The sequence below is a fragment of the Oncorhynchus nerka genome, linkage group LG26 (genome assembly GCF_034236695.1).
Source record: "Oncorhynchus nerka isolate Pitt River linkage group LG26, Oner_Uvic_2.0, whole genome shotgun sequence".
Classification (NCBI taxonomy): Eukaryota; Metazoa; Chordata; class Actinopteri; order Salmoniformes; family Salmonidae; genus Oncorhynchus; species Oncorhynchus nerka.
In genome coordinates this window covers 41,518,039-41,541,138 of record NC_088421.1, presented here as the reverse complement: position 1 = coordinate 41,541,138, position 23,100 = coordinate 41,518,039, and the positions used below count along the sequence as shown (strand labels likewise).

The window sequence follows — 23,100 nt, the reverse complement described above, 5'->3', positions numbered from 1 at the left end:
AAATAAATAAAATAAATACAGTAGGGAAAGAGGTAGTTGTTTGGGCTAAATTATAGGTGGGCTATGTACAGGTGCAGTAATCTGTGAGCTGCTCTGACAGCTGGTGCTTCAAGCTAGTGAGAGAGATAAGTGTTTCCAGTTTCAGAGATGTGTGTATGGGGATATCTCCCTGAAATCAAAATGCTTTGAAGCCATTGAAAACCACAAATTGTACAATGGCATTCTTAGAATGTATATATATATTTTTCAATCATGATTGTTGTGACCATGGACGGGTCTTGGACATGTCCACGCTTGTTGGCAATGACAGCAGAGACTACATATCCCACAACTATATACAACACAGGGAGGAAAAACGTCATAACGCATTTGACGTTCGAGCTTTCAGATGTCAGATTGATCGAGTTCGTTTTGCATAGCCCGGTGCCCCGGATGAACAGAGTTGACTCATTTTAGACCATTCCATTGGTCCTGAATAAAAATCACCACACATCAGGAGCACCGGGCTATGAAAAACTAATCCGACCACTTCTTCGCTGTCTAAAAAGTGTACAGTTTGGTAATGTAACGTTATCGAGTTAAATTCGCCGGAATCATATGTGCTTTCGGTTTATAACTTTGTTTTAAAAACTAGAAGCCCTGCGACACGGAAACAAACTAACGCAACATGCATGAAGATTGAAACAAACTTGCATCGTAGTTGCAGGACAAGCCGCAGCTTCTGAGCGGGGTAGATGCAGGGAGGGAGGGAGTAAAAAAGTCTTTGTGCTTCCCCTCCCCCTCATCAAAGCAAAGGGGGAAATGTCTCTTTCTAAAGGAGGTAAGAATTTTAACAATAATGTTAATCGTGCAACAAGACTGAATTTCCGACAAAGATGCATTGCTGGAAATCAGGGTTATGTATTGCATTAGACGTTTTTTAAAATATCAGTTCGTTTCCGGCTTAACGTTAGGGTCTGTCCTTGTACAAAGTTGCTAGCTAACTCCAGCTAGCTACAGTACAAGTTGTAATGTGGTGCCTAATTGCATTTCTCTGTAACCTGGCTAGAAACCATAAAATGTATGCGGATTCCCCGTGGTTGGTTGGTTGTTTCCTGTCAATTTAAACAATTGTTTGTGAACACTCGATAACGTTGCTAACGTTAAGTTAGGCTACTTGGGGCTGTAAGTTGCAACTGTTGCTTGTTCGTTAGCTACCTTCCTACCGAGCTAACGTTACCTATAGCATTGTCTATTCGACCAAACGAAACGTGCGTAGCTAGCCACACCGGTATCGATGTAACGTTAGCAATATCTCGTGCGTTATTTCATTGGGAGCACGCATGCCATGCCTCGCGACTTGTCGTTTTGATGGGAAAACATGAGTCATGTATTTTTCCGACAGCGTTACTTGGTCTAATATTACCGTGTGCGTCGTCTCTCACGCATTCTTGCAATAGTTGTTCACTTATATTTGTCTCGCATATTTTCTACAAATGCCTGATCTATCATACAGTTGGTCTCCCTCTGACACTAAGTGATGTGTAGTTAGCTAGCAACAAGCAATGCTGAATAAAAACACCTGGTGGAAAATAAATCAAGGCCCTCCTACGTCACACATGGGGACATTATGTTGTGGATGATGTGATATTATGCTACACCATCGTTTCCAAAACTCTGTCCCGGGGATCCCAAGGGGTACACATTTTGGTTTTTGCCTTAACACTAACCGTAACACAGCTGATTCAAAATATCAACTGATTATCAAGCATTCATTATTTGAATTAGCTGTGTAGTGCTAGGACAAACAACAAAACGTGCTCCCCTTGAAGTCCCCAGCACCAATTTGGGAAGTGCTGATCTACACAATCCTAACTGGCATTACCACCAGGATTGTGAGAGGCCTGCTCACTGACTATTATACTATCACAGTCAGCCCCTCTATAGCCTAGCTACCTGAATGCATGTGTTGACTTGTACTTCCAGCGACTTCTGCAACCTGTGGTTGTACAGCTGCTACACTGTTGTGCTATGCTGACGTTATTGGTGCTCACCTTTCTTTCGGGAGCAGCAACAGCCTGTTTGCTTATAGTAAAAGTGTAGGTTGAGCCCTGGGTTTTCCGTTGTGTCTGGACTTTTCTTGACCGCTGTAGCCAGTTTCACTTTGTTTAAGGTATTGGGTGGAGTTGGCTTAAGTGCTTTGCAATGCTTGTTTGTTCATTTCAAGTTGCTGTTGCTTAAGGAGGTTTTACAACAAATGATGCGCTCTTCTACAATGGTGTTTGCCCTGCCCATACAAGAAATGTCAGCTGCAATGTGACACATTTTCAAGCACCCCGTTTTTGTTTTACATTGACCGTTTAGTAATTTAGCAGACACTCTTATCCATACTGATTTACAGACAGTGCGAGGTTTTAGCACAGTGGGTTAACACGGTCTGACCGGTGGGCCTTCTGACTGGCAGCCAGTCCCATCCTGGGATGGTTTATCTCCATGGAAAGTGTGTTGTAGTCCAGGACTAGGTTTAGAGGTAAACTCATTTGTATTTTATTCTTATCCCATTAGCTGTTGCTAAAGCAGCAACTACTCTTCCTGGGGATCCACAAAAAAACCATGACATAATCCCAGAATGTCAATAGACAAGAACAGCTACACATCTTAAATAACAATAGAACCCTAAAAAGGTCCTACTGACAGTTACACACATTACTGAGTTACCCACACATCAGCACATGTACTTATGCCCCAGAGTTATTTGGGTCAGACAGGGGAGAGGCATTGTGATGTGTTGTTTTATTCATGTTTTTTCTCTTTAAGATAACTTTGCTGTTTGCTTGAGTCATTTGAGATGGAAATGAGTTTCACGCAGCAATATCGGGCCGATTTCGACAACAACTAAGAACGGTGAAGCACAAGGCTAAACGTCTCTGCTGTTTTGGTCCCGTACCTACCACGTTGTAGGAGTGTGACGTGAACCCGTGCACATGTACAGAAACTCTGACAGTGAGAGAGCACTGCTGCTTGTCCAGAGTGAAAAATAACCTGCTACTTGGTAGCTTCATCGTTGCCGGTTTAAGCGGGTTGATGGTGGCTCGTGACCCAGCTATTCACGCCGTCATCCAATGGGCTGCCCAAGAATTCTGAGTATTCATCTTCACACAGAAGACATAGCATACCTTGTGCAGGAGTCTTCAAACCAGTGCACCTGTCTGTGACTAAAGCCGGGTGGGGTTATTTTCCTCTAGAAGGTAGTGAATCACCTGTAACATGAGACACACACCACAGCTACGGCTGTAGCTAGATTAGTCAGCATCAATTATTTCAGTTTACCGCCTATAGGCTCTTGTTGTGCATGGTTCAGGCCGTTGAGGGGAGGCTTCCTTGGAAATCTGCTCTATTGCTCGAGTTGTGTCATGTCTGATGGCGGTGTCCAAACTCAAGAATCGATGGCTGACGTGCACATTCATTCCATCTTGTGAATTGAATGAAAAATCAAGTTGATTTTGGTTACATATGGCCTTGACTATACACACCACTGGTTATTTTACAATGCTTTACAAAACGATCTGTGTAGCAGGTAGAATGTCACACTGACACGATGCTGATGGCAAAGCAACTCGTATAGTGGAGTGTAAGCCCACTGTCTGTAACCAAAGGGTTGTCGTGCAGTAAGCTTATTTGGCTGGGTTTAGGGTTCAGGTGGATGTACCAGGGGTTCGGAAAGCTGGAGGAGAGCTATGCCCAATGATATCATGCTTCCCAAAGGATCACGTGACAGCTATTCAGAAAGGATGTCTTGTTTGGTTGGGAGTCATCCTCTCTTGCCTGGATACAGGCACTAGAGGGGAGTGCCCCCCCCCCCCTCCTTCCCCAAACCCTGAGGAAGTTAACACAGTAAGCATCGTCCATATGGGCTACCATTTGTAACATGAGAACTTCCAACTTGGTTTCGTCGACGTCAGACATTCCCACAAAGAAAGTGTTGGATACTGCATAGTCCCATGCCTGAAATGCTTAGAGTTGTAGGATTTTTAATAGCTCCTTCATTGATATGAGGCCTGATGTGGGCCTAGCTGTCAACTAGTCAAATATGTGACCTCAGACGCTCAAGGTATACTGTATGTCAGGGAGTTCAGCTGAAATAGAGTGCCACGTAAGATCCGTTTCTGCCAAGCATTTTAGCTATGCATTACGAGCTACGGCCAGTATTTAGCCAAACTAAATAGTTTCTTGCCATGCTTAAAACAATGTTGCGCTGTGGATCAGCTTTAATATTGCAGATTGTGGCTTATAACAATGTAATTGTCTGCATCATTTCCAATCCCCCATATATATTTTTTTTATAAAAAATAATATATATTAACAACAATTTCATTGAGTTTACTGAATTACAGTGAGGAAATCAGTCAATTAAATTGCATTTGGATTTCACATGACTGGGAATACAGATAAGCATCTGTTGGTCACAGATACCTTCTAAAAACATTTCAAAAAGGGGCCTCACAATGGGACTCAGGATCTCACCATGGTATTGTACATTCAAATTGCCATCGATAAAATGCAATTGTGTGTCGTTGTCTGTAGCTTATGCCTGCCCATACCATAACCCCACCGGCTTCATGGGGCACTCTGTTCACACCCTTGACATCAGCAAACTACTATCACAGTGCCATCAGTTTTGTCACCAACGCCCGCCCCATATACTACCCACCACTGTGACCTGTATACTCTCGTTGGCTGGCCCTCACTTCATATATGTCGCCAAACCCACTGGCTCCAGGTAATTTATAAGTTGTTGCTAGGTAAAGCTCCGCCTTATCTCGGCTCACTGGTCACCACCCACCCGCAGCACGCGCTCCAGCAGGTATATTTCACTGGTCACCCCCAAAGCCAATTCCTCCTTTGGCCGCCTTTCTTTCCAGTTCTCTGCTGCCAATGACTGGAACGAACTGCAAAAATCACTGAAGCTGGAGACTCTTTTCTCCCTCACTAACTTTAAGCACCAGCTCTCAGATCACTGTACCTGTACATAGCCAGTCTGTAAATAGCCCATCCAACTACCTCATCACCATATTGTTATTTATTTTGCACCCCAGTACCGCTACTTGCACACACATCTTCTGCACACCTATCACCCCAGTGTTTAATTTGCCATACTGGAATAATTTTGCCACTATGGCCTATTTATTGCGTCACCCCCCTTATCCTACCTCATTTTCACACACTGCATTTAGACTTTCTCTATTGTATTATTGACTGTATGTTTGTTTTTTCCATGTGTAACTCTGTGTTGTTGTTTGTGTCGCACTGCTTTGCTTTATCTTGGCCAGGTCGCAGTTGTAAATGAGAACTTGTTCTCAACTAGCCTACCTGGTTAAATAAAAATAAATACAAAAACAGTTTGGAGGTGTGTTGGGTCATTGTCCTGTTGAAAAACAAATGATTGTCCCACTAAGTGCAAACCAGATGGGATGGTGTATCGCTGCAGAATGTTGTGGTAGCCATGCAGGTTAAGTGTGCCTTAAATTCTAAATAAATCACAGACAGTGCTTTACTGGTGACACTAGCATACCTCCTCCATGCTTCACCGGTGGGAACCACACATGCGGAGATCATCTCACAAGGACATGGCGGTTGGAACCAAAAATCTCAAATTTGGTTTCCACTGGTCTAATGTCCATTGCTCGTGTTTCTTGGCCCAAGCAAGTCTCTTCTTGTTGGTGTCCTTTAGTAGTGGTGTCGTTGCAGCAATTCGACCATGAAGGCCTGATTCATGCAGTCTCTGAACAGTTGATGTTGAGATGTGTCTGTTACTTGATCTCTGTGAAGCATTTATTTGGGCTACAATCTAGTGGTTAGAGCGTTGGACTAGTAACCGTAAGGTTGCAAGTTCAAATCCCGAGCTGACAAGGTATAAATCCGTCGTTCTGCCCCTGAACAGGCAGTTAACCCACTGTTCCTAGGCCGTCATTGAAAATAAGAATTTGTTCTTAACTGACTTGCCCAGTAAAATAAAGGTAAAAAAAAAAAAAAATCTGATATGCAGTTTAACTGTAATGAACTTATCCTCTGCAGCAGAGGTAACGCTGGGTCTTCCTTTCCTGTCCTCATGAGAGCCAGCTTCATCATAGCGCTTGGTTTTTGCGACTGCACTTGAAGAAACCTTTTTGAAATGTTCTGGATTGACTGACCTTCATGTCTTTAAAGTAATGATGGACTGTTGTTTCTCTTTGCTTATTTGACCTGTTCTTGTCATAGTATGGACTTAGCCCTAGTTGGTAAAATACCATCTTCTGTGTACCACCCCTACCTTGTCGCAGCACATCTGATTGGCTCAAACGCATAAAGAAGGAAAGCAATTCCACATTCACTTTTATCAAGGCACACCTGTGTGTTGAAATTAATTCCAGGTGACTACCTCATGAAGCTGGTTGACAGAATGCGCAAAGGGTGACTACTTTGAAGAATCTCAAACAAATCCAAATATATTTGATATTTTAAAACTTTTTGTTGTTGTTACTATTTGATTCCATGTGTGTTATTTCATAGTTTTGATGTTTTCATTATTCTACAATGTAGAAAATAGTGAAAATAAAGTGTGGAATGTGTCAACCTTTGACTGGTTGTGTGTGTGTGTGTATATATATAACAGTTGTATTGGTTGCAAAAATGTTGTATAATTTTAATTGGAAAAACTCATTTTTTAATCCGGCGTCGTTTTGTGAATCCTTACCTCCTCCCCTTTCCACTTGCCACCTCCATTTGTGCAGTGATGCTGTAGTCAGTTGGTTGTAATTTTGAATACAGCAGACATTTCTATATTTTTGTTAACAATTCCACCCGTCCTATTTATATCATTTACAAATATTAAACCATTTTTAAACATATTTTTCAAAAATGTTATTTTTTTGTTGTTGTTGAGTTTAACAATATTTGTTTAATCCACCAGAAAAGACCGAACAAATATTAAACCAAATTTGCAACCAGCTTTCTATGGCTGGTTTTAAAAATAGCGATATTTTGGAGAAAGTGAATGAAGGCGAAAAAGGCCGTTTCTTGCCATGCTACTTCAGTTGGGACAAAGGCTGTTTTTATACTGTTGTTCTAGGTCATTTTAAGAAGGTTTTGAATGCTCTTTTTTTTAGCTCGACGGAGGAAATGAACATCTATTTTTACTCTGCTGGGTGCATGTGAGCATAGCACAAGTCAATGAATCTCCCCTCACTGTGTTTCACTGGGAAGTCAATGAATCTCCCCTCACTGTGTTTCACTGGGAAGTCGATGAATCTCCCCTCACTGTGTTTCACTGGGAAGTCAATGAATCTCCCCTTGCTGTGTTTCACTGGGAAGTCGATGAATCTCCCCTTGCTGTGTTTCACTGGGAAGTCGATGAATCTCCCCTTACTGGGAAGCTGGATGTCTGCAGTGGCTCATCTGAGGAGAGCACGAGATGCTTCCAGTCCAGTCTATACGAACTTGCTTTCCTCCGGATATGTAGGTTCTTTGCTAACATTTAGCCTCCTGTGTATGTACTGCAGAGAATCCACCCACGGTTAGGCTGCACTGTATCACCCGGCCAACACAGCACACCCAACCTAAATGCTTCACTTGAAACATTGCATAACGGTGCACTGCCTGTTTATGAATGGTGTCTCTGATGCTCTCTGCAGCCGTTTATCCAGTTGTTAGTGGTACAAGGAGCCATTGGAAGCTTTAAACAGCAAGTGGTGTTTAAGTGTCTGGTTACTTCTGAGCCAATGTACACTATATACGAAGGTATGTGGAAACCCTTCAAATGAGTGGCTCTGTCTCTTTCAGCCACACCCCATGCTGACAGGTGTATAAGATCAAGCACACAGCCATGCAATCTCCATAGACAAAAGTTGGCAGTAAAATGGCCGTACACGGAACCCAAACTGGCTGCACGCGTGTGCCATCGTGCATACATTTATTTTGTCCCCCTACAACAAACGCCATCACAACACACAGGTTAAAATATCAAAACAAACTCTGAACCAATGACATTAATTTGGGGACAGGTCGAAAAGCTAGCTAATTTGTCCTATTTAGCTAGCTTGCTGTTGCTAGCTATTTTGTCCTGGGATATAAACATTGAGTTATTTTACCTGAAATGCACAAGGTCCTCTACTCCGACAATTAGTCCACACATAAAACGGCCATCCGAATCTAGTCCAACGCTCTAACCATTAGGCTACCCTGCCGCCCCACATTTAACCAGGTAGGCTAGTTGAGAACAAGTTCTCATTTACAACTGTGTGACCTGGCCAAGATAAAGCAAAGCAGTGCGACACAAACAACAGAGTTACACATGGAATAAACAAGCATACAGTCAAATAACGCAATAGTCTATATACAGTGTGTGCAAATGGCGTGAGGAGGTAAGGCAATAAAAAGGCCATAGTTGTAAAGGAATTACAATTTAGCAAATTTAACACTGGAGTGATAGATGAGCAGATGGTGATGTGCAAGTAGAAATACTGATGTGCAAAAGAGCAGAAAAGTAAATAAAAACAATATGGGGATGAGGTAGGTAGATTAGGTGGGCTATTTACAGATGGGCTATATACAGCTGCAGCGATCAGTTAGCTACTCAGATAGCTAATGTTTAACGTTAGTGAGGGAAATATATCTCCCTGCTTATTAAGAGATTTTTGTTTTATATAAAAAAAATGCAATTAGTTCCAATCATTGGCAGCAGAGAACTGCAAGGAAAGGTGGCCAAAGTAGGTGTTGGCTTTGGGGATGACCAGTGAGAGATACTTGCTGGAGCGCGTGCTACGGGTGGATGATGTTATCGTGACCAGTGAGCTGAGAAGGCGGAGCTTTACCTAGAATCGACTTATAGATGACCTGGAGCCAGTGGGTCTGGCGACGAATATGTAGCGAGGGCCAGCCGACTAGAGCATACAGGTCGCAGTGGTGGGTGGTATAAGGGGCTTTGGTAACAAAGCCTTCCCAGAATTGTGGAGACTGTTATAGCAGCAAAGGGTGGACCAACTCCATATTAATGCACATGATTTTGGAGTGATCAGGTGTCCACATACTTTTGGTTATGTGGTGCTTCCTTGCCTAATGGCCTGTCTGGGTTAGAGGGAACATCATCATGTCCAGGTCAATGACAGTTGTTGTTCAGGACACGTACCAGGATGCATCTCAATAGTTGTCATTTCCTCGTGTTCTTTCCAACACAGATCTACCAACATGGAGCAGAGCCTGTAAGTGGCTACCTGCCAAGGTGGCTGGTGTAGAATACATGCATGGGGTTGCTTTAGAGTTCATACAGCTGCATCTTCAAAACGCAGTCCATCAAATCTGCCTTTTTTAAACCATTACACCTGCATTTTATTTTGAAAGTAAATATATATATTTATATACACACTCACAGTGGGGCAAAAATGTATTTAGTCAGCCACCAATTGTGCAAGTTCTCCCACTTAAAAAGACAAGAGAGGCCTGTAATTTTCATCATAGGTAAACTTCAACTATGACAGACAAAATGAGAAAAAAAAATCCAGAAAATCACATTGTAGGATTTTTAATGAATTGATTTGCAAATTATGGTGGAAAATAAGTATTTGGTCAATAACAAAAGTTTATCTCAATACTTTGTTATATACCCTTTGTTGGCAATGACAGAGGTCAAACGTGTTCTGTAAGTCTTCACAAGGTTTTCACACACTGTTGCAGGTATTTTGGCCCATTCCTCCATGCAGATCTCCTCTAGAGCAGTGATGTTTTGGGGCTGCCCCACTGTATATATATTATTTTGCTTCAGTAGGGATCAGGGGCATAAAAATATAGTTTACCTTCACAGAAAATACATCAGTGCAACACATTCGGCAGAAAATAGCTTAATTCATCAGATGACAATAGAAGTTGCAACTCTATTTGGCATTCAGCCACACAAGTAAATGAGCTTACAATGAAAAAGCTAGCTATATATATATTTATGTGTTATTATTATTATTTTTTAGCAAAAACGATACATGGCCATCAAATTTCTAGTGTTTATCATAGAAAGAATTGTTGCTAGCTACATTTACGGATGTTTTGCTGGAAGCTAATCGTGCATTTTACCAGAGAAAGGTAAAACAGAGAGCCAGTTCAGAGTGCTGTCTGCTGATAGAATGCCTGTTTCATGTATTCTCATCTGAGTGAAGTGCAACTGAAGCACAAAATTAGTCTAGGCAAAAAAAAAGCATTTAAACCAGCATTTTACAAAACGCAGCAAGATTTTTCTTTTGCGTTTTTTCTTTTTTGTCTGTGTGAAAACACAGAATTCTGCATTTAACAGGACCTCTGCAAATGTACCTGCCAATAGCTGGCAGAAATCAACCTGCCTCGGGCCCCGGATGAGGGCAGATCCTAAATCTCTTTCTGCTGCATCACTCCCACTCATCCAATGTGGTGCAGGTCAGGAGAGGAGGAAAGGGTCCACGTTTAGACTATAGAGGCACAGTCCTCGTCTGAATCTCACGTTCCTTCATTTGGGGTTGTTGTTTTACACCAGCATGGCCCCATTGCCCTGGCCTGGATGAGAAGTCCCCACTTGTTGCTTGTGAACAGTGTTTATGAATGCACTGTAGTGTGCATTTCACACAGGGAGAGGTCTCTGGTCTCCATTGTGTAGGCAGAAGCAGCCCTACTGCAGGAGCTAACATGAGTCACTGTTCAGTGAGTATTCCTCTGATTATGGTTGAGACTTAGGTTGGGACAAACCAAGGCGGTTAAACTGCTGCTTGTATGACAATAGGGTTAGACAAAACTGAGGGTTAATGAGTGAGGTAATCTGCTTCTGCTTTCTCGCTCTCTGTGTCATCGTTCCGATTTATGAGCGAGTCGTTCACCTGTTTTCTATTGTTGAACAATCTCTGGGTAGATAACAAATGGAGCTGTAGAGTCACTAACACGTTACAGTACAAGTCGGAAGTCCACACCAAAAACAGAACCAAGCATTCTCACAACACATGGTTCAACTGGGGGTTTCTCTGTTCTGCTTTATTGAAAGTAAAAATTGACAGGTCATGGTATAGATAAGTTTTCTCAAAGAACTAGGCTGATCTTTCCTATCCTCTCCTCTCATAGGAAAGAAGAAGAACCCAGGCCTCAAGCTCTCCAAAGAGGTCTTTGATCAGCCCCCACCTGCAGCCGCAGCGTAAGGCTTCTTCTCTGTCATTGGTTGGCCGGATTCCAGGGTGTCTTTTTCGTGGTCGCGCTGTGCATCTCAGAAGATCGCTACATCATATTAACGTGGTTTCTGAGATGGTGGGCTAAACACTTCTCCAGATATTGTGAGAGCTCATCATCTGTCCAGCACGACTCCAAAAAAGATGCCCTGGAAATTAGCCACTGCTGTGTGTTTGTCACAAACGTGACGATGACCTCAGTGCAGATGATGTGTTTGTTTTAATTTCTTAATAATGGTGACGAGGAAAAGCACTGATGCCAGAGAGAAGCTAACAAAAGAAACAGGGAGAGTGTGCTGAAGAGGTAGCTGTACATCCTTAATAATGGTGACGAGGAAAAGCACTGATGCCAGAGAGAAGCTAACAAAAGAAACGGAGAGTGTGCTGAAGAGGTAGCTGTACAGTAATAGAGGATGAGGTTATGGTTTCATATGCAGATGTCATTACCTGAACCTCCTCTTTCACACCCTAAATTATACCAGCCAGGTTTCACATAGCATCTTGTCAAACTACAGTCATACAGTGTGATGTTCAATAAGAAAGAGCATTAGTTGTTTGTGTTAAGTTTGATATCGATGTCACTTTTTTAAACGAATGCATGGTATTAATCCCACTACCTATCCTCTCTCCTCAGCCCCCCTCGAGATCTGGATTCCAAAGCCTGTGTTACCATTGGAGAAAAGGTAGGGAAGGGAGGAACGTTGTGTTCAGGCTGTAGTACTTCACTTTCTATCACCTTTTGTGGTTTTACTTGGGTCATGTTCATTAGACACCAAACGGACGAAAACAGACTGAAACAGGGAGGGGCTGCTTCGGGTGTATTCATTACGCCGATTCTGTTGGAAAATGTTTCTTAACCGGATTGGGGACGGACCTGAATTTGTCCAATAGAAACTCATGTTTTGTAACTTTGGACTAATGTTTACACCCCTGGACTGGTCCTAAAAGAAGCACTTACTTTTGTTTTTCGTTGCTAAGCTTTTTGAAAATGTGTTCTGTTGCATGTCCTAATGAACACGGCCGTAGCGTTTTCTCTAATGCCTTTACTGGTTGACTTTGATGTGACTGATAGACTTTTCTCACGCTGTGCATCTCAGATAAACGTGACGATCAACTCTGTGCAGATGATGTATTTGTTTTAATTTCTGAATAATCCTGATGAAAGAAACCACTGATGCCAGAGAGAAACTAAACAGAAAGACAGGGAGAGTGTTGAAGAGAGTTGTACTGTAGTCAACGATAAGTATATGGTTTTGGTGTCAAAATGGTGATGTCATTACCTGACTCAGAAATCCTAAATTATACCACCTGGGTCCAATAAGAAATATGTATTTTGGTTTTCCGATGGGTCCTAATGAACACGACTCTGGGGTTTTCTCTTTTGCCTGTATTGGTTGAACTTGATGTGATTGGCTGATAGACCTCTGTCTCTCTCCACTGTGTTTCTCCCTTTGGACAGAACTTTGTTGTGAAGGCAGATGACTTGGAGCAGATTGGGGAGCTGGGTAGAGGAGCGTATGGCGTGGTGGACAAGATGAGACATGTGCCCAGTGGGCTTATCATGGCCGTCAAGGTGGGTGGAGTGCTCCAGGGTGCATGTTTAATGAGCCAATGTTATGGAACGTTGCAGATAGAAATGCCATGAATAGAGACAACACGATTCCTTATGTCAGAGGTGTGTTTGTTCTACATAGCATATGTGTATCTGAATGTTTCAAAATGTTGCCTTCTACTGAAACAGACATTTTAGATTTCTGTACATTGCATTCGGAAAGTATTCAGACCCCTTGATGTGAATACGGTATTTCATTTATTTATTATTTATGAATTACTGAATCCATTTTAGAATAAGGCTGTAACGTAACGAAATGTGTAAAAAGTCTACGGTTCTGAAATCTTACCGACGACACTTTATCAGAGATGTTTATTAGATGTTTTCAAGGTCAAAACAGACATTTTCTATTTATATATCTGAGATGTTGATTAGATAAGTGTGCGTGTCACTTTTAAAGACGAGCCACACAGCTCTATCTCAACATCAACACTCCTGACCAACACAGATCTGTGCTGTTTTGACAACTCCTATGGTCATTTTGTGCTCCCGAGTGGCACAGCGGTCTAAGGCACTGCATTTCAGTGCTAGAGGCGTCACTACAGACCCTGGTTCGATTCCAGGCTTTATCACAACCGGCCGTGATTGGGAGTCCCATAGGGGCGCACAATTGGCCCAGCTCTGTCCAGGTTAGGGTTTGGCTGGGGTAGGCCATAATTGTAAATAAGAATTTGTTCTTAACTGACTTGCCTAGGTAAATAAAGGTTAAATCTGTTTTTATTGTCAAGCCAAACGGGACAATGAATGACCTCTGTGCAGATGATATATTTTGTTTTAATTTCTGAATAATCCTGGTGAAAGAAACCACTGATGCCAGAGAGAAAAAACAGGTTGTTTAACAATAATAGATGAGGTTATGGTGTCGTATGCAGATGTCATACCAAATTTAAAAGTTTATTTTCACCGGGAAGTCGTCATCTTTAACAAGAATGCCCCTGAACTATATGTAATTTACACACAAAAATAAAATAGATACATTATGGAAGAGATAGTTAGTGTTCCTGTGAGTCTTCCATTCAAATTGCTGTGGTCTGAGCCAAAGGGCTTTGTTCCTTCTAGTGATTGTATTTCTGTGACTGCCCCCCCAGAGGATCCGTGCCACAGTGAACACCCTGGAGCAGAAGAGACTGCTGATGGACCTGGACATCTCCATGAGGACCGTGGACTGCTTCTTCACGGTCACCTTCTACGGCGCTCTCTTCAGAGAGGTCAGCTCTCAGCACCACATCTGTAGCACAGCCTGGGTTTGCCTGGACACTGTCACTCAGCACCACATCTGTAGCACAGCCTGGGTTTGCCTGGACACTGTCACTCAGCACCACATCTGTAGCACAGCCTGGGTTTGCCTGGACACTGTCACTCAGCACCACATCTGTAGCACAGCCTGGGTTTGCCTGGACACTGTCACTCAGCACCACATCTGTAGCACAGCCTGGGTTTACCTGGACACTGTCACTCAGCACCACATCTGTAGCACAGCCTGGGTGTAACACGTGCTGACTAACGAGATGACACCAGTCGCCCTACGTGCTAAAGTACTATACGTGCTCAAAGTCCAACCTCAAAACATAAATGGAAAAACCAAACCTGTGAAAAGGACATTATGGTGGAAGCCTGTGGCTAGGCTGGCTTTCACTTGGCCACTTCTTTCTTCGCTCAAATACATCTTCAATTCAGTTGGGTTTTCAAACTACGATTAATAGTAGTCTCCTCTGTATTAGTCATGGAAGGACTTGTTTGTTTTCTTTGTGTGTCACACTGACTGTGCAGATGATGTATTTTGTTTTAATTTCTGAATAATCCCGATGAAAGAAACCACTGATGCCAGAGAGAGAGAACAGAACAGGCTGAGTATTTTAAAGAGGTAGTTGTACAGTAACAGGTGTTGTCTCTGCGTTGCCAGGGTGACGTGTGGATCTGCATGGAGCTGATGGACACGTCTCTGGATAAGTTCTACAAGCAGGTGATTGATAAAGGCATGACCATCCCTGAAGACATCCTGGGGAAGATCACTGTAGCGGTGAGTGGACACCTGGGTCGTGTTCATCAGGACACGCAATGGAGATCATTTTTAAAATGGAAAACAAATGAGTTTCTTATTGGTCCAGGTAGTCCCTCCCTGTTTTAGTTTTTTATTCTGTTTGGTGCCTAATGAGCACAACCCTGCAGGGTTACTGAATAATGCTTATAGCTACAGTATAATGTCACACTGACCTCTGTGCAGATGATGTATTTGTTTTAATTTCTGAATAATCCTGATGAAAGAAACCACTGATGCCAGAGAGAGAGAGAACAGAACAGAAAAACATGCATAATACTGAAGTACACTTTCCTATTGATATGATTTATATCATCTTTAAGAAGTGTCCACAGCAGCTTGTTGTGATGCTGTATCAGGAACACCGTTCCCTCAGGTTATCTGGAGTGATGTCATTACAATGCAGTGTGTGTAACTGCTTCTCTCTCTCCAGATCGTCAAGGCTTTGGAGCATCTGCATAATAAACTGTCAGTGATACACCGAGGTAAATGAAGGATACGGTTTTGTTAGCCTGCCGAGCTAAAGCCAAGGCAAACACATCTCCCCAAGCTAACACAAGTCTTCATGTCTTGGGCACGGTGACTCATCACTCGATCACCTCCTTTACTCATGTTGATCTGAAATGGCTCTTTGTTTGATTTGGATTATTATTATGACTTATTATTTGCTCTCCGCCACGTTTGGAGGGACTAAACTATTCCTGATGATTACAAACGTGTTTTTTCTAACTTTGTGCAGATGTGAAGCCGTCCAACGTGCTGATCAACACACAGGGCCAGGTGAAGATGTGTGACTTTGGCATCAGCGGCCACCTGGTGGACTCTGTGGCCAAGACCATGGACGCCGGCTGCAAGCCCTACATGGCGGTGAGTAGGAATGGGTGCGCTCTGACACCTTCTCGGCCATGTTCAGTAGGCAACAGAGTTTCTGTTAGCCGGTAATAGACGGCTTTTTATTTATTTATTTATGAAAAGCCAAAAAAATGTAGCTGCCGAGGGACAAAATAAAAACTCCTATTGCAGAATAATGCGTTTTAGCCTATTCATTGATGGAAATAGCAGTCGACGGAAAAGCATTTGACCGGTGCTTACAGTGCATTCAGTACAGTATTCAGACCTGATTTAAAAATGGATTCAATTCATTTATTTTTATAATGACAAATCGAAAACAAGTTTTTGTAGAAATATTTGCAAATGTATTACAAATAGAAATACCTTACTTGCATAAGCTTCCAGGCCCTTTGCTATGAGACTCGAAATTGAGCTCAGGTGCATCCCGTTTCCATTGATCATCCTTGAGAGGTTTCTACAACTTGATTGGAGTCCAGCTGTGGTAAATTGTGTTTCCCATTTCTATATGCAACGGTATGTGTAGGTATGTGTAGGCTTCAATGCGTCACACACCACTTTGTAATGAGCTGGAGGCAGTAACATTTTGAAAACATACTTACATGTAATTGTTTGAAACCTGAATGTTTTACTTCATGTTAGGAGACATGTCTTACTTTCCTTCAAAGTAAAAACCCACCATAGAAACGTGGTGGTAATTATTTTAGACTTCCATATGCCATTGAAACCAGTAGCATATTCAACTTTCTTTCATTGTCCAGTAGCCAAATCAAATGTATTTATATAGCCCTTCGTACATCAGCTGATATCTCAAAGTGCTGTACAGAAACCCAGCCTAAAACCCCAAACAGCAAACAGTGCAGGTGTAGAAGCCAAAGGCACAATCCTAGTCATGTTAGCAACCCGTGCTAGTTGTTGCATCTTTAGTTCTCCCCTCTTTCTAAATTGTGTGTGATTTTTGACAACAGTGTTTTCATGCTAATTGCATTATGGAATAAACATCCGCGTATAACCTACTGCCTTGTGCTCATTGTTGTGCTAATAATGTGAAGAAATTATGGTTTATTGACATTTTACGTTAACGTTCTGCTCTGTTGCATCAGCCTCGTTATTTTAATGTTGCCTAGGCCTACTTGGTTGTATGAATTTGGGATCCTTCGTCCCACAATTGTCCCAGAAGCCTACCAATAGAATAGGTCAACTTTTCTGCTGTGGGGGGTACTAGTTTGACATAGGCGAGTGATGTTGCTGATGTTGGCTGAGGAGAAGGACACGTGACAGTCATTCTAACATCTTCAAAGTGCTTATCGGAATTTGCTTATAAGGATGCACACCGTTGCATCCTGGAGTGGCATGTTCTGTTAAAATGAATAACCATCATCTGAACGTGATTTCACTGGGTGGACTCCCTAATCAGATTACACACCCAATGTCTACATTTCTCAAATGTCTGTTAAAATTAAAATGCTGCCGGTCAAATGTACTGCTCCACATTTTCCTAAAGGAAACCCTGTTTTAGAGAAGTTTGACACGTAAGAAATCAAATGAAACTTCCATATCGGACAAGTTAACGTGGTACCTCCTACGTTTCCATTTTGTGCCGACTGAACACGACCCTGGTTGCAGCCAGGCTTCTTCAGTCATTGGTTGGCCAGATTCCAGGTTCTTCTTCGTGGTCAAGCTGTGCCTCTCAGGAGATTGCTACTTCATATTGATGTGGTTCCTGAGATACTAAACGTGACGATCACCTCTGTGCAGATGATGTATTTTGTTTTAATTTCTGAATAATCCTGATGAAAGAAACCACTGATGCCAGAGAGAAACTAAACAGAAAGACAAGGAGAGTGTTGAAGAGGCAGTTGAACAGCGATAGTGAGGAGGACTGGGGAGAAGAGGAGAGGTGGCTCCGACACCGTCTGGGCCACGTTCAGTAGGCATCGCATGGAAAAAACGTCTAACACAACAAATACTTAACATGACCCTGGTCTAGTTGTGGTTGGGAGCGCACTGCCTTAATGAAATAGGACTGGTGCTTGTTGTGTTGATGTCGTTGTTATATGTTACACTGGTATTCTTATCCTATGTGATAGCGTTGGTGTCATTGTGTAATGGTGTTGATAGTGTTTTCATTCCCTTGGTTTCAGCCAGAACGGATAAACCCCGACCTCAACCAGAAAGGCTACAGCGTCAAGTCAGACATCTGGAGTCTAGGAATCACAATGGTGAGTCACAGACATGATCGGCAATTCTTTCAACAGCAGGGTCATGTTCATTAGGCACCAAACAAGAAAATGGGACTGAAACGGAGAGGGGCTACCTGCATTTATGTGATTGTTTGCTGTTGCACCATTACTTTGTAACGGTGTGTCCTAATGAATACAACCCTGGTCTGAGTGATGATTCTACTCTATTGTCCCATGTTTCTTTGTGACGGTAAATACCAGTCTCCATAGTTGAAAGATGAGCTCCAGACTGCCTCCCTCTGTGGGATAACAAACCTCTGTCTGGTCCTCTGCCCCAGATTGAGCTGGCCATTCTGAAGTTCCCCTATGACTCGTGGGGTACACCCTTCCAGCAACTGAAGCAGGTAGTGGATGAGCCCTCTCCACAGCTGCCCTCGGACCGCTTCTCCCCTGAGTTTGTGGACTTCAGCTCCCAGTGGTGAGCCCATCTCTCTCTCTCTGTCTGCATTCCAAATGGCACCATCTTCTGTTTAGTAAGGAAGGAAATCACAACTCATTTATTTAACCAGGGGTCACCTTTTTTCTCCCCAAATACTGTAAAACTATTTGGTGGAATGGTTCCACGCTGAAAATATACAGAAACATTAGTTTGAAAAAGACTAGTGTATTTTCCTAAGAATTATTAAGCCTAAACATACTAAACCAAACTGATGTTGTGGCTGTAATTCATCAGTGTGAGCAGTGTTCAATGTTGTTAATCCATTTAGAAAATTCCAAAGAACAGGCAGAATAAACTAAATGGAACATCTGTAGGCCTATATTGAAAAGACAGATTTTGGTTTGTAACCCTGAAGAAATTTCAATGTTCCAAACCGAGCCCCGTTCCAAACCGAGCCCCGTTCCAAACCGAGCCCCGTTCCAAACCGAGCCCCGTTCCAAACCGAGCCCCGTTCCAAACCGAGCCCCGTTCCAAACCGAGCCCCGTTCCAAACCGAGCCCCGTTCCAAACGATCCCTGTTTGAGAATAACAGTTCCTGATGCACATCACTTCACACTGGCAACCCTTTTTTTCATTTGGAAAAAGAATCTGTTGTGTTTTCTTGTTATATTAGATCATGTTTTTTGCTCTAAAATAGGTGTCTTGACGGTGATGAGTGCTCAGAAAATGAACAAAACCAGGCTATGCCATTGCAAAGCCACAGAGTTCTACATGCAAGCACCCCTGCTGAGGTTACTGCCTTTTAGAAGATTCTGTTTCACCATATAATATAACCAGTTGATATTATGGTTTCAAGAAATGAATCTTAAATGGCAATTGTTTTATTGACTGAATAATATATATATATATATATATATAGTAAAATTATATATTCTACATTCCGAGTTCTCTAAAAAAAAAAAAGAGTAACTCGAACAGTAAAAAAAAAAGGGGTTTAGAGCCCTGGTCAAAAGTAGTGCACTGTATAGTAAATAGGGTGTTATTTGGGATGCTGCCTCTCTGGCCTTACTGATGAGGCAGTTGAACCAAACACCACCAGGTGGCCCTGCTGTCCCCTCCCTGTGGGTCCAGGCCTGGGCACTGTCCTGCTGTCCCCTCCCTGTGGGTCCAGTCCTGGGCACTGTCCTGCTGTCCCCTCCCTGTGGGTCCAGGCCTGGGCACTGTCCTGCTGTCCCCTCCCTGTGGGTCCAGGCCTGGGCACTGTCCTGCTGTCCCCTCCCGGTGGGTCCAGGCCTGGGCACTGTCCTGCTGTCCCCCCCCTGTGGGTCCAGGCCTGGACACTGCCCTGGGGGAAAAAGACAGCCTGGAAATGAATGCACCTACATTTTTGTGGATGACCCAGTTGTCCTGGCCCACTCTATAAATGTCATGCTGTAGCTTTCATGTAGGCTTATCTGGTGTAAATGTGTTATGGTGTACTTAGAGTTGCACAATTACGGCAACTTTCCCAGGTTGGAGGATTCTGGTCCTGCTGATTCCTTTCTGATTCTGGGAATCTCCTAACTGACATATCTGGGAAAACTTTCCCAAAAATCCCAGGTTATCAGAATGTTGTCCTCAAACAGGCTTGGATGTGTTGGGGGCTCTTACTAAAGGTATATTTTAAGAAGTGTCCAGTATTGAGGTATGTTTCTCAGTTGTTTGTTTTGTTCTCTCTCTGCAGCTTAAGAAAGAAACCCAACGAGAGACCCGCCTACACAGAACTAATGGTTGGTTTTAGATCAGCATTTGTTTAAATCAGTGACTGGTGAAACGTGTGTAATGTTGTTGGATTGTAGGCGTTGTTGTTCTCTCTTCAGTCACAGTATCTTTGTAAAAGCTCACTTCCTGTCTCTGTTTCCTCTTTGTTATGTGTCCACAAGAGGACAGGCTTACCCAAGTGTTTAGTCAAACCATGATGATGATGTATTCTTGTATTTAAGTCTTGTGTGCACCACATGTGTTTAAGTCTTGTGTGCACCACATATGTTTAAGTCTTGTGTGCACCACATGTGTTTAAGTCTTGTGTGCACCACATGTGTTTTAAGTCTTGTGTGTAAATGTGTATTTTCTGTTGGACTCCTGTTTTATTTGAGGAATTGTTGACTCATGGTGTTTTCTCATATATATATTTTTTTTACAGCAACACCCCTTTTTCACCCTGCATGACTCCAAAGAGACGGACGTAGCCAGCTTTGTCAAGATCATCCTGGCAGACTGACAGGCCCCTCCACCCACCAGGGTAGGAGGTAGGTGGGACTTCTCCACCCACCCACCAATCCAAGGCCTTTCAGAAAGCTCACTGGAATTGATCTGCCACACAACTCCAACTTTCTTTCCCCAAAGACTGACGCCAGCTCACAGAGGCCACGTGGGAAAGCGCTTGTAATATGAACTCAAGATGTTGATGGTGTCCACCCAAACTGGAGATGGTCAACTCGCCCACGGGTCCAACAAACCTTTCCCTCCCTCTACTCCTACAAACTGAACTGATTCAAACTCTTCACTGTACCAGTTTTCTGATTGGACAGTGTCTGTCAGCAGGAAGAAAATCTCTCTTTACACATACTGTATGTCCATCACTCTGAATTACACAGAAAGCCAAAAAGAATTCGGTGAAATGTGTACGTCTCTGTATAATGAATTGAAAAGATATATATTTTTCATTTATGCGTTTTTGTTTTTCCTGATACAGTTTGTAATACTGTATATTTTCATCAAATATGAATTTAAGGGTGTTTTCTTTACTCTTTCTGAATGGTATCATGAGGGGAAGAGGTGACCTACATTTCTCTTCTCGCCTTCTTGTGATTGGTCAGTAATGGGACGGCAGCTGCTGTCGTCGGGCAGGGTTTTGGGAGGCTCTGGAGGGGTCAGACTCAGTAAGTTTCTTTGTAGAGGGAAGTTCAAAGGTGAAAGCGTGACTGGGGGGCCCTGTACAAAAGGAATTGCAAGTCCTACCTAGGTCTCTTTGGTGGCATGGGAATGCAAGGCATCTGTTATCATCTGACCCTATATACAACCCCCTCACCCATCTGTATATGCCCCTCTGGCCCGCCCCTTCCTAACCACCTGTATATGCCCCTCTGGCCCGCCCCTTCCTAACCATCTGTATACGCCCCTCTGCCCCGCCCCTTCCTAACCACCTGTATACGCCCCTTCCTAACCATCTGTATACGCCCCTGTGCCCCGCCCCTTCCTAACCACCTGTATACGCCCCTTCCTAACCATCTGTATACGCCCCTGTGCCCCGCCCCTTCCTAACCACCTGTATACGCCCTGTGCCCCGCCCCTTCCTAACCACCTGTATACGCCCCTCTGCCCCGCCCCTTCCTAACCACCTGTATATGCCCCTCTGGCCCGCCCCTTCCTAACCATCTGTATACGCCCCTCTGCCCCGCCCCTTCCTAACCACCACGCCCCTTCCTAACCATCTGTATACGCCCCTGTGCCCCGCCCCTTCCTAACCACCTGTATACGCCCCTTCCTAACCATCTGTATACGCCCCTGTGCCCCGCCCCTTCCTAACCACCTGTATACGCCCCTGTGCCCCGCCCCTTCCTAACCACCTGTATACGCCCCTCTGCCCCGCCCCTTCCTAACCACCTGTATACGCCCTTGTGCCCCGCCCCTTCCTAACCACCTGTATACGCCCCTCTGCCCCGCCCCTTCCTAACCACCTGTATACGCCCCTCTGCCCCGCCCCTTCCTAACCACCTGTATACGCCCCTGTGCCCCGCCCCTTCCTAACCACCTGTATACGCCCCTCTGCCCCGCCCCTTCCTAACCACCTGTATACGCCCCTGTGCCCTGCCCCTTCCTAACCACCTGTATACGCCCCTCTGCCCCGCCCCTTCCTAACCATCTGTATACGCCCTCTTGCCCCCCCCTTCCTAACCACCTGTATACGCCCCTCTGCCCCGCCCCTTCCTAACCACCTGTATACGCCCCTCTGCCCCGCCCCTTCCTAACCACCTGTATATGCCCCTCTGCCCCGCCCCTTCCTAACCATCTGTATACGCCCCTCTGCCCCGCTCCTTCCTAACCATCTGTCACCAAGAGTGCTGTAAAGAGTATGTGAACAGTGTATTCTCATATAGTACATGGATTTGTAATTGGGGGAATGATAATGTAACTATCCAGACTCTGCTGTATTTATCTTCCAGTCCCTCCGAGCCGTTTAAAAAGCTGTATTTTCATTATTCATTGTGACTATTATCACTTGGTTTCCTGGATGTGGTTGGGGGCTGCTGTTTGACCCATTTTAACTTTTACATTTTTAATTTTTCTCAATTTCCTTTTTCCCGAGTGGCAGACAGGAGCGTGTCAGTATGGTGTTTCGTCCCTGAAGCACAGAGGTCTTACGAAGCCTCATGCCTTACATGGACAGTATGTCAGGGAACATCATTTATGTGTGTTGAAGATGTAAATACTATTTTGGACAACTTTTTTCTCTTTTTAAATGTAACGTTGGCAACGTGGCGGCAGAGAGGACGTGTAGTCGTGTGCTACGCGGCTGATTTGATGTGTTCTCGTTGGTTTTAATGCAGTCGGTGTGTGAGAGAGGCAAACGCAGCCTGCTGACTCCTCCTGTAATCATCTGTTTGATCGATCTGCTGCAGCCACCTCTCAGGTTTCAATGCCCTGCTTTAAGTCAGCGGAGGCGGCCATGTTTATTTCCCCACCATGTTGTACCGCTCTTCAGCGCTGGGTTGCATTCATTAGGCGCCAAAAGGAAGAAAACAAACAGTGAG

General features: G+C 43.7%; 1 protein-coding gene across 2 annotated transcripts; it reads left to right on the top strand.

Moving 5' to 3' along the window:
- Positions 1-441: 441 nt before the first annotated feature.
- Positions 442-21,012, top strand: LOC115118746 (dual specificity mitogen-activated protein kinase kinase 6-like). Of its 2 annotated transcripts, XM_065010700.1 has the most exons (12): positions 442-820; positions 11,086-11,155; positions 11,821-11,869; positions 12,646-12,759; positions 13,887-14,006; positions 14,702-14,818; positions 15,270-15,321; positions 15,576-15,703; positions 17,830-17,907; positions 18,207-18,346; positions 20,031-20,076; positions 20,490-21,012. In XM_065010700.1, exons 1-12 carry the CDS (start codon positions 802-804, stop codon positions 20,565-20,567), a joined length of 1,011 nt encoding a protein of 336 aa, XP_064866772.1. In that variant the 5' UTR covers positions 442-801; the 3' UTR covers positions 20,568-21,012. The 2 variants fall into 2 exon arrangements, with proteins under 2 accessions (XP_064866772.1, XP_064866773.1); XM_065010701.1 differs by lacking the exons at positions 442-820; positions 11,086-11,155 and adding an exon at positions 11,331-11,578.
- Positions 21,013-23,100: the final 2,088 nt, after the last annotated feature.

What these genes read in the sequence shown, in the direction of transcription:
- LOC115118746 (XM_065010700.1), top strand. An exon ending in TGGGGAAGATCACTGTAGCG is followed by an intron (nt 14,819 to 15,269) that starts GTGAGTGGACAC and finishes CTCTCTCTCCAG; the next exon opens with ATCGTCAAGGCTTTGGAGCA. An exon ending in GGAGTCTAGGAATCACAATG is followed by an intron (nt 17,908 to 18,206) that starts GTGAGTCACAGA and finishes CCTCTGCCCCAG; the next exon opens with ATTGAGCTGGCCATTCTGAA.